General features: G+C 51.7%; 1 protein-coding gene across 1 annotated transcript; it reads right to left on the reverse strand.

The window, feature by feature from the left end:
• Window positions 1-2,392: 2,392 nt before the first annotated feature.
• Window positions 2,393-6,961, reverse strand: Tlr9 (toll like receptor 9). The gene is made up of 2 exons (XM_017802374.1): window positions 6,956-6,961; window positions 2,393-5,704 (listed from the first exon to the last, which is right to left on the reverse strand). Exons 1-2 carry the CDS (start codon window positions 6,959-6,961, stop codon window positions 2,612-2,614), a joined length of 3,099 nt encoding a protein of 1,032 aa, XP_017657863.1. The 3' UTR covers window positions 2,393-2,611.
• Between the last annotated feature and the right edge of the window lie 4,888 nt (window positions 6,962-11,849).

Below are 11,849 nucleotides of genomic sequence, written 5' to 3' on the forward strand. Positions count from 1 at the left end.
AGGGGCGGACAGCGATGCGGGACGCGACCAGAGAAGCAGACGCCCGCGGGACCCGCCGCCGCTTCCAGGGTGCACACAGGGGAGATCTCCGTGTGCCCCATAGGGAACCAGTGAATTTACTGAGCTTACTCACAGAGATGACTGAGGGGTTGCTGAGGTATATGCGTGACCTGAGAGTATTTACATTGGGAAGCCTTAACCCAGCATGGATCAAGCCTTCTCTTCCTAGCCTTTTTAGATAATATACTTTAGTCTTCCCCAAGTCCAGGAGACCATGTGATTAGGGTCAAATTACATACAGTTGGCTGGGAATACTGCAGCTGGATACTCAGGTGAGGGTCCAGTGACCCTGTTTACCCCTCCTCCTTCAATTAAAGAATATGATAGTCAAGTCAACAAGTTTAATTGTGATGATTTTTGTTAGTGGACACAGCTGAAGTCATGAAGATGGTAATTGTTTGAACCCTGTTTAGGCTTTATAACTGTTGGAGTGGGAGAGATGGGAGGGGTATCCTGTCCATGAAGGGACGCAGGGGCAGGGGTATCTGAGGCAAAATACAATGATGGCTAAATTTGTTTTCTCTCCCTATCTAGAAGCCTTTGAGAGGTAACTGACACTGATTCTAGCCACTCCAACAGCTATCAAAATGCCTGAAAACAAATCCTGAGTCCATCACTCTCAAGTTCAGCCCTGGCAGGTAAGTACACCCATGTTGTACAGTGCCTGAGGAGGTCAGAAGAGGCTGTTGGATCCACTGGGACTGGAGTTATAGACAGTTGTTAGCTGCCATGTGGGTGCTGGGATTTGAACCCAGGTCTTCTGCAAGAACAACCAGTGTTCATAACCACTGAGCCATCTCTCCAGTCCCAATTATAAATGTTTTTAATTTAATTAAATTTATTTATTTATTCATTTATTTATTTTTTGGTCTTTTTGAGACAGGGTCTCCCAGTAGCCCCAGTTGTCCTGGAAGTCATTATGTAGATCAGGCTGGCCTTGAACTCACAGAGATCCTCCTGCCTCTGCCTCCTAAGTGCTGGGATTAAAGGCATGTGCCACCACGCCCAGCAAATGTTTTTAATTTTAAAAATCCATAAACAAAAACTGGGCCAGCCTGGTCTACATAGTGAGTTCCAAGCCAGCCGGGACTACATAATGAGATTATGCCTCAAAAAAGGGAAAAAGAATAATAAGAAGGCAACACGTATCATATACTTCATCTTGATTAGATGTGGCTGTGCCCCAACCGGTGTGTAAGCAGGCCTGGGGGTAAGAGCACAGAAGATCTCACTGCCCTACTTTTTCACCAGGCAGCAGCTTACCTAGGTGTCTTTTGATATCAGAACGTTGAGAGCCAGCATGAATCTCTAGAATCAGAAAAAGCTAGATTATGAGCTCATGCTCATAGGTGAGTTCACTACGGCTCCAGGTGCCTGTGCCCCAGGAAAGTTATGAATGCATCTCACACAAAATTGTCCTCTGAGGATTTTGTTTGCTTGTTTGGGGGCTTTTTGTTTCGTTTTGTTCGAAACTCATTGCGCAGTTCTCAAATGTGAACTATATATAGGTGATGCAGTCTGTCACAATGTCAAATGTTGGACAAGGGGCTGGGAAGACAGTTTGGTCAGTAAGTGCTTGCCATGCAAGCATGAGAACCTGAAACCCATATAAAAAAGATGGGTATGGTGGCACACACATAATCCCAGGGCTAGAGAGGCCAAGATGGCAGATGCCTGGGACTGTTTGGCCAGCCAGCCTAGACTAATTAGTGAGCTCCAGGTCAATGAGAGACTCTGTCTCAAAAAATAAGGTGTACATAATAACACCTGAAGTTGACCTCTGGCCTCTACACATACGTGTATGTACACCTTCAAACATGCACATACACACAAATCACACACGCACCTACAAGTCTTCTGTGGGAACACTCGTATACTCCCAGCTCCCTGCGGCAGCCACAGGCCTTCCCCTAATCTAGGCCGGTCTCCTTGACCCAGCATAGGCATGGCCACCAGGGGGCGCTCTCATTCCTCTGACTGTGCCCTAAAATCCCCTCTTCTATACATTCTGCAGTGAACACTAGCCTCCGTTGATGCTCTCTCAGGACCTTGTTGGAGGTCAGAAGTAGACTAGGCCTGCAGATTCTCTGCCCTACAAACATTCAGCCCAGTAGGTAAGGGAGGCAAACACCCTAGAGACACAAGACAGAGAGGTACTGACCCAGGCCTGCAAGGACACACAGCGCAAGGGTATTCAGGGAGCTAAAACAGGCAGCTCTGTCCTTGTTCTCTGGTAAGGACCAAGTTCGTATTTAGTGACTCTCCTGAAAGATGCCTGGGAAGAAAACTGCCCTTCACAGACGACCTTTTGCCCCGTGGGTGATGCCGTAAACCACCTCCTATCCTTCACTAGTGGAAGCCTAGAGAATTCTCCCGTCTCTTCTTCCACACACACCTCCAAGGAGCGCAGGGCTGGGTAGTTTGGTAGACTTTATTGAGCACCTGCTGAATGCCTATGGGGAGCAAAGCAGGAGTGGGGCGGAACGAGGCAGGCAGAGCATCCCAGGAAGCCAGGCATGAAGCTGCATCTACATCCAGCGCTTGCTCTGCGTTATTCTGCAGTGGGCCCCCGGCAGAAGTTCCGGTTATAGAAGTGGCGGTTGTCCCTGGTCAGGGCCGTGCCCAGCTGGGCCCAGAAGCTGCCCTGACCGCTGGGCTGGTGGGGCCAGAAGAGGACGCTCTGGCGGCAGAGACGCTGGCGGAGCCGCACGTAGCGGGAGCGGTGGGCATCGGGGCGCAGGATCACCAGCACCACTACATCTTTGCGGTCCTCCAGCAGGCGCTGCTGAGCCAGTAAGAAGCTGGTGCGCAGGAGGCCACTGACCCGGTCAGTGTGGGCCAGCACGAAGAGCGTCTTGCGGCTGCTGTAGATGGAGGCCCAGAGGTTCTCGAAGAGCGTCTGGCCAGGCAGCCAATCCCGGTCCTCCAGGCACAGGCGCAGCGCTCGCCGCCCACGCCGCTCCTCCAGCCGCACACGCAGCTCGTTGTACACCCAGTCGGCCACCGCGCTCTGCGCCTTGTCGAACACCACGAAGGCGTCGTAGGGCAGGGCGTGGGCACGGCGCCGGCTCCGGCCCAGCAAGGGAAGCCAGGCTAGGCACAGGTGGAAGCAGTACCAAACGTCCCAGCCGCAGAGGTGCTGCAACACAGGGACCACCAGGCCGAGGGCCACCGTCAACAGCGAGAGGCCGAAGCATTCCAAAGAGAGAGTTTCATCCAGGCACAGTCGCAGGTCCTGCGTGAAGATGCTGTGACCCTGCAGTTGGCCGGGGCTGCCACACTTGACATGGTTGGGCAGACCTGGCACAGCAGCCTGCACCTCCAACAAGAAGTCCACGAAGGCCGCCCCACAGGCACAGTGCAGAGGGTTGCTTCTCACATCTAGCATTGCCAGGGTCCCCACCACAGGCCCAAACCAGGCATGGTCCACCGTCTTGAGGGCATTGTTACTGAGGTTGACCTCTCTCAGTTCCACCGCCAGGGCAAAGAAAGCTGGGACCACTGAGTTGATGCTGTTGCTACTCACATCCAGCTTCCGGAGCAGGGTGCCGTTAGGCAGAGTGCCATTGGTCAGGGCCTTCAGCTGGTTTCCTGCCAGGTCTAACACTTCCAGATTGGGCAGGAAGGACAGACTGCTCCAGTTGAAAAAGGACAGGTAATTGTTGCGGATTTGCAACAGCTTCAGGCTCTTGGGGAGGTTGTCCAGGTTTCTGGGCAGGAGGATATGCAGGTGATTCTGGGACAGGTCCAGGTGGAGGAGGCCTCTCAGGCTTTGGAAGAAGTGGAGATAGAGATCTCCCTCACCCCACATACGGCCCACAGCATTGCCACTGAAATCCAGGTACTTCAGTGAGGTGCTGTGGAGCTTCGAGGACACCCGGCTGTGGATGTCATTGTGTGCCAGGCTAAGGTAACGCAGCTTGGGCAGCTGGGCCACAAAGCTCAGGTTGTGGCCTACACCCTGCATGCTGAAGGCTTGGCTGTTGTAGCTCAGGTCCAGGTACTGCAGTTGTGGTAGCTCCGTGAATGAGCGCCAATGGTACAGGTCCAGCTTGTTATAGGACAGGTCCAGCACCTGCAGATTGGTCAGCGGCAGGAACTGGGAGCCATTGACGGCCTGTGCAATGCAGTTGTGGCTCAGGCTCAGGCATTGGAGGTGTGAGAGGTTGGCAAACATCTCTGGCTGAACTGCCACCAGGTTGTTCCGGGATAGATCCAAGGTGAAGTCAAGGTCCCTGCACCTGCGCATGATGTTCTTAGAACCAGGGGTGTCCAGTGGAGGGAGGGGGGCCCCAGACCACAGATACTCCTGCTCACCATCATCCGCCTCTTCATTGGTGGCTGCTGGCAGCATTAAAGTTCCGCTGATGCGGTTGTCTGATAGGTCCACAAAGTTCAGGGCTGGGAAGGCCCCAAAGATGCTGAGCTGGGCCTGGTTGATGAAGTTCATTTGAAGATGCAGAGTCTGGAGCTGGGGCAGATGGGTCAGGGGCTTGAGTGTATTCTCATTGAGCAAGCGGAAGAAGATGCCATTCATGTTCAGCTCCTGCAGTGACACCAGGTTCTTGAAGGACCTTGCCAGATGCAGGTGGGCAAAGGATACCCTCTTGCAGTAATTGAATGACAGGTTGAGCTTGCGCAGGCGTGTCAGGTTCTGAAAGGCATTGGTTTTGGTGATGCTTTCATAGAGGAAGTTCTCACTCAGGTCCAGCACTGAGAGACTGGCCAGACCTTGGAACCAGGTGGAGTTCAGTGTGTGAAGAGAATTGTCTTTCAACACTAGGCCATCAAGATGCTTCAGGTGGTGGAAGGTCTCAGAGTGCAGCTGGAGGGAGGGTAGTGAGCACTCCACACAGGGGTTGGGGGCGTGGTCACAGCGGCGGCAATTCCCACCCACATCAAGCACTCGCAGGGAGGTCAGATTGGCCAGGTCCTCTGGTGTCAGCTTGACAATCTGGTTATAGGACAAAAATAGGTTCTCCAGGCTGGGGGGCAGTTGGCGGGGCACCACCATGAGATTGTTATACTTGAGTGACAGATGGGTGAGATTGCCCAGGCCCAGGAGGGCACCTGGGGCCACCTCCACCACCCCGCTACAGGGGTTCTTGTAGTAGCAGTTGCCGTCCATGAAGAGGAAGCGCAGGGCGTACAGACCAGCAAGGCTGGTAGAATCTAGCACTAGGATGTTGGTGTGGCTCAGGGTCAGGTTCCTCAGGGAGCTGGGCAATGGAGGCACAGTGGTGATGCCATTGTAGCCTAGGTTTAGATCTTCCAGGGTAGGCACAGCCAGGAAGGTCCCGGGCTCGATGGTCATGTGGCAGGGGAAGTGCATTGGGCTGAGGCCAGTGGGCGGGCAATTCCATTTGAGGTTAAGCTTCCGCAGGTTGGACAGATGAACAAAGTCAGAGTTGTGGAAGTGGTGAATGCGATTGGAAACCAAGGAAAGGCTGGTAACATTGGCACGAGGTGCTGTTGCAGAGAAGTGGGGCACAGACTTCAGAAACAGCCAATTGCAGTTCACCAATCCATGAGGCATCAGCTCACAGGGCAGGAAGGCAGGTGGGGTGCCCAGGGCCAGGGCCTCAGCCAGCGCCGCAGCCTGCACCAAGAGAGACAAGGGGTGCAGGGCTCTGCGGCAGGGGACCTGTAGGGACCAGGGTTGGGTGAGTGTCCAGCCTTAGCTCCACTCCTACTTACTCTACTTCAACTTCCTGCAGGACTTCCAAACTGTCTCCAAGCCTTTCCCACAGAGCCTCCTTCCAGTTCCTAAACCTACCTTTTAAAGCCCACTCAGAACTGCAAATTGGTTTTAGGCCTAACCACTACTTAGAATGAGGACATAGAACCAGGACTGAGCCTAGAATCCAGACCCCTTACGTGGAGCTTTCACCCAGAACTGAACCCTCAGGACAGGTCCAGCAAGTCCATTGGGCCTCTCCCACTTTCCCTTCTTCTTCTTAGTGGCCTCAGCTCTTTCCTTTTGAACAGAGCAGCCGCCTAGGCTGGTCTCTTCAGCCTCCCTAAATCCCTCTCCTTGATCTTCTAGCTTCCCAGGCTCTCCTTCTCCCTGGTCAAGATGAAGAAAGGACTGACCTCCCCCACTCCACTCCCACGGAGATGCAAGCTAACTCCCACTGGCCTTACAGGCACCACCCAGCACGTTTACCCCTCACTTGCCTCCCTCACCCGACTTGAGAGCTTTCAACCTGCTGGGGATCAGAGTCTGAAGGGAGCACTTGGCAGCAAAGTGTCCATCAGAGCCCAGCACTGAGTGGCAGGCCTACAATGTATAGGCCAAGCTCTACACAGACCCTCAACTTCCTTGTCCACCCAGCAAGTTCAGCTCTCCCTGCCCAGAAGATGGCTTCTGCTCTGATTTCCACAGGGTTCCATGAGCGTCCCCAGGCAGGAGCTGACAATCCCTCTACTGTTGCCCCATTCCACCTTTATCCCTTCCCATGAGGCCTCTTCCCCTGGGGCTAAGAGCTGCCGTCCTACCATGTTGGGGAATGGGGGCTTCTCCAGATGCTCTGTCCGGCAGGCTGGGCAGCAGCTACAGAAAACAGTGTTCTACACTCAGAGTCCCTCAGAGAAGAGAGGAAGTGACACTTTCACTACAGCCCAGAAGCTCCCTCTCCCCTGATCATGGAGCAGGTGGTGCATTGAGTCAGAGCTCATTTGCATAGTCAGATGGCAGAGAGCCCCTTCACCCCTTCCTCTTTCCACACCTTCCCTCCACAGCCCATGTCCCACAACAGCTTCATAGCTGTCCCCTGGGAGGTGTGGGGAGGAATCAGAGCCCAGAATCCAGTCCAAAGTCAGTGAGAAACCAGAATTTAATGTGGCACCAGACCTGGGCAGGGCGCTGATGTCCATGCAGAGGGTGTTACCTCACCCTCATGCCTCAATGCCTGCCCTCATGGGCACTCTCAGGACAGTAGCTCTTGTACCTGCTCCATCCCCAGAGCTCCTTGGGGCCTCTGGGTGGGCTGTGTGAACCAGAGGCTGAGGCCAACATCTGCCTTTACTACCACAGCTGCCTTGCCATCCCTTCTGGGAATAGTATTTCCCCACTCTGCATTCCCTGTTCCCCCAGTGCCCCATCAGACCCCAGACCACAGAAGGCTGCTAGGGCTCCTGAGGCCAAGCTTGCAGCTGGACCAGCTAGGAGCCCTGGCCGATCTTACTGTTCTGTTACACTATTCCTAGGGAGATGGGAACAAACATACTCCAGATAGGGAACCAGTGACAGACCGAAGTCCTGCTTAGTGAACCAATAAGTTAATTTTTGGGGATGGGATCTCACTATGTAGACAAGACTGGCCTTGCACTCACAGATATCCTGCCTGCCTCTGCTCCCCGAGTGCTGGTATTAAAGGAGTACACCACCATACCTGGCATATCCAATGGGTTTTATTGAGGTCAGTTACAGGAGTATGGGTGAGGGGTTACTTTCAGGAACAGTTATATCACCAAAAGCCCACCCCAGCATGGGTGACAGCTCACAAAAGCTGGAAACCTGGAGCTCACTGCATGACCTGTAGGTCGCTCAGCAGGTTGGAAAGTGTGTCCTAGGCAGCTCAGGTGATCTGAGCTAAGCCTCTTCCAAGAAGCACAGCTTGTCTGAGAGTGCCTCTCCCAGTCCCTACAGTTCATATAAGCTTGAGAAGGGAGAGCAGGGCCCAGTGCATCTGGTCAGTTTCAGGAACTTCCTGAAGCTGTTAAGTTGTTCACTTCCTGAGTTTAAGGAGCTTCCCTGAAGGACAGAATGTTCCACTTCCCTTTGGAACATCCTGAATCTTTAAGAGCTTCCTCCAACTTCGAAGGTTTTATCAATTGTGGATAACACTTGTCTACTTGGCTCTTCTCACTCTCCTTTTGACCCAAGTGGTTGGAACTCTGACTCTAGGCCCAAAGCCTCTGGGAGCCCTGAAGAGAGCCCTTAAGCTCTCCCTTCAGAAGCTGCCCACTACCTACCACCTGCACATCCACCTGCCTGGCTGAGCTGCCATCATCTCTAACCAGGCCACTCTGGTCCTGCTCTTGTGCCCTGAAGCCTGTTTACATTGAGCTTCTGGAAGGACCTGTTCATACCTTTCATTCTGGGCCCCTCTTCTACCCAGATCCCTCTATAACTGTCTGGAGGCTTAGCCACAGTTCAAACATGGTCAAGGTCCCATGCAAGGTCCTTCCACTTCTTCCCTGTCTATAGTCACACTGGCTTCCTTGTTGTTAGGACACACCAGTGCGCTCTCTTGCCCCAGGGCCTTTCAACTTGCTATTCCCTCAGCCTAGAAATTCTTTTCCCAGATTCCCATATGGTTCTGTTTGCCTTCTGTTTTTGCACACTGCACACACATCACCCTCTCTTTCCACAGGGCCTTTTATGACCTTCCTATAAACCTCTCAGCCCAGCGACCTGGATTCCCAGCACTGGGGAGACTGAATGAAGCAGGAGGATTTTAAGCTCAAGGCCAGCAGCCTAGGCAACATAGCAAGACACACCCCCAATAAAAAAAAACATGGGGCTGGAGAGATGGCTCAGTGGTTAAGAACACTGGTTGTTCTTGCAGAAGACTGGTGTTCGAATCCCAGCACCCACATGGCAGCTAACAACTGTCTGTAACTCCAGTCCTAGGGAATCCAACAGCCTCTTCTGTCCTCCGTGGGCATTGCACACATGGGTGCACTTACCTACATGCAGGCCATACATGCATACACATAAAATAAAAATAAATAAAATTTTAAAAAACATAAAAATAAACAAACAAACCTTCCAGAACCAGGTAGGACCATGAGTTTGAGACCTGGCTTGGTTACATAGTGAGATCCTGTCTCAGAAAAATGAAAACTTAAAATAAATAAGCCTGCTAGCTCAGGTCTGGCTCTCTTGAGCCCTGTTGTTTGGTGTTTTTCTTTTTGCATAATGTTTTTTTTTATCTGATAATACAATGTTGCACCAACTCCTTATGTTTTATTTCATAGTCTTTTTTTTTTTTTTTTTTCGGGCTTTTTGAGACAGGGTCTCCCTATAGCCCCAGCTGTTCTGGAACTCACTATGTAGACCAGGCTGGCCTTGAACTCACAGAGATCCGCCTGCCTCTGCCTCCTGAGTGCTGGGATTAAAGGCGTGTGCCACCACACCCGGCTTGAATAGTCTTTTTTTTAAAAAAAGATTTATTTTTATTTTATGTGTATGAATGATTTGTCTACATGCATGTTAAGTGCACCCATGCATGCAATGTCCACAGAGGCCAGAAGAGGGTGTTGGAGCCCCTGGAACTGGAGTTACAGATGGTTGTTAGCTACCATGTAGGTGCTGGGAACTGAACTTGGGTTCGCTGTAAGAGCAGCCAGTGCTCTTAACCACTGAGCCATCTCTCTAGCCCCTATATTGTATATTGTCTTATTCTCTGTGCTGGATAGCTTTAGTGTCAACTTGACACACCTGGGTTGGGGGAGCCTCAACTGGGGAATTGCCTCCATTGGACTGGCCTGTAACCATGTCTGTGGGGCATCTTCTTGATTGTTGAGTGCTGTGGGAGGGCCCAGCCCACTGTGGGTGGTGCCACCCCTGGGCAGGTGGGCCTGTGTTGCATAAGAAAGCAGGCTGAGCAGGGGCCAGGGGAGCAAGCCAGTAAGCAGGGTTCCTCCATGGCCTGTGCTCCAGCTCCTGTTTCCAGGTTCCTGCCCTGAGTTCTTACCTTGGGCTCCCAGATGAACTGCGACCTGGGAGATACAAGACAAATAAACCCTTTCCTCCCCAAGTTGTTATTGGTCAGAGTATTTTGTCACAGCAATGAAGAAACGAACTAGAATATTCTCCTTTTGGAATGTTGGCTTCTTGAGGACAAGAACCTTCATCTGTATCTGCAGCACTGCTCAAGATTTGCTGAAGCTAGCCCCCTACCTCCACACCCCAGCATTCAGATGGGAGTATTTAGGGTATCTTTGGGTGATGGTTGAATGAATGAATGAATGAAATTTCTTCTGAGGGGACCAGAGTTACCCACTCGCCTCCTAAGTCCTCCCATACCCTCTTTCAGGTGGCTGTCATGGCAAGCAGGTTCCAAGGTGCCAGTCATCCAGCTGGCTCAGCAGCTTGGGGGCACTGGTATTATTCTGCCTGCCTGAGAATCAGTATTTGGGATAAGAGGAACAAGTTTCTTTTTGAGTCCTTGCAAGGGTCCTAACACCTTGAGCCAGAAGAAAGGACAGTGCCTATTCAGCAGCTCAACAGGTCTGTACCCTCCTCTCCTGGGACAAGAGGTGCTTCTTTGCAGAGGAACAGACTAGACCCTTGGCTTCTAGCCTGACTCCTACTCCAGGTTCATGCTGAACACCAAACTTGGACACTTTCTCAGAAACCCTGGTTGGGACCAAGGAGTCAGCTGTCTACTTCCAGTCACCACCCTGCTTCCCTTGGGGTCAGGAAAGCAGGCCTAGAGAGGTACAGATGTGGTCCCCACTCACAGGTACACAGGCACATGGTCAAGGACAAACAAGACTGGCGATACCAAGCCACATGTCCCCAGAACATCCACCATGGCCTCAGTGCCACAGAAACCTAGCTAGAAGAGTCCTTACCGGTATGGTAGGCTCAACAATGCCTTTCTAGAGATCTGTATTCTAATTCCCTAAATCCTAGATTATTGTCAGGGGAAGGGGTACAGGAAGCTGGGAGGGTGAAGGTAAACACAAGCATTCCCTATAAAGTGGAGGCAGGGGATAGGGACGTAGTTCACTTAGTACAGTGCTTGCCTAGCATGTACAAAGCCCTGACTTTGATCCCTAACACTCGATAAACAGGCATGGTAATACATGCCCATAATCCTAGACTTGGGAAGTGAAAGCAGGAGGTTCAGGATATCCTCAGCTCCATAGCCAATCTGGGGCCAGCCAGGGCTACATGAGACTTTGTCTCAAATAACTAACCAACCAAATGGAGACAAAGCCAGGTATAGTAATGCACACTGGTAATGCCAACACTCAGGAGGCTGAGGCAGGATTGCCTTGAGTTCAAGTCTGGCCACAGTTACATAGTAAGACCCTATCTCAAAACAAAACACTAAAATAAGAAAAAGATGGGAAGATCTGACTGCAGATTGAGGTTCAAAGGGGCAAGAACATGGCTAACATGCCCAGGAACCAGCTCTGAGTGCACCATGATGTTAGCTCTGTGTGGCCTCCAGCTTGTCTGTGTGTTTTAAGATTTATTCATTTTTATGTGTACGAGTGTTTTGCCTGCATGCAGATGTGTCATGTGCATGCAGTACAGAGGTAAAAGAAGGAGATCCCTGGAACTGGAGTTACACCATGGTTGCAACCCACCATGTGAACACCATGTGAACACTGGGAACCAAACCCCAGGTTCCTCTGTAAGAGCAGCCAGCACAACAGCACCCCTCTCCTCTTTGTTTTGTTTTTGAAACAGGGTTTCACTATATTGCTCAGGCTGGCCTCAGAGTAAAGTTCTTTTAAGCCACTAAGGGAGATCTGGGAAACACCTAAATCTCCATAACCTAATGGAGGTGTGCTGGCCTCATGGGTACAGCTCCTGCCCACCCCAGGATCTTGGCAGGACCTGTGCCCTCACACACACACACACACACACACACACACACACACACACAGCATCTCCCACATACCTTGGGCCATGAGTGCTAGGGATCCACCTAAGCAGACCTCCTGAGTGCTGGCATTACCAGCATGCATTACTATACCTGAGCTGGGAGATAGATGACAACTATGCAAACAAGACTGCCCAATTCCCAAGGCCAGGCTCAAAA

Source organism: Nannospalax galili, unplaced genomic scaffold (assembly GCF_000622305.1).
Source record: "Nannospalax galili isolate Female #2095 unplaced genomic scaffold, S.galili_v1.0 scaffold851, whole genome shotgun sequence".
Lineage (NCBI taxonomy): Eukaryota > Metazoa > Chordata > Mammalia > Rodentia > Spalacidae > Nannospalax > Nannospalax galili.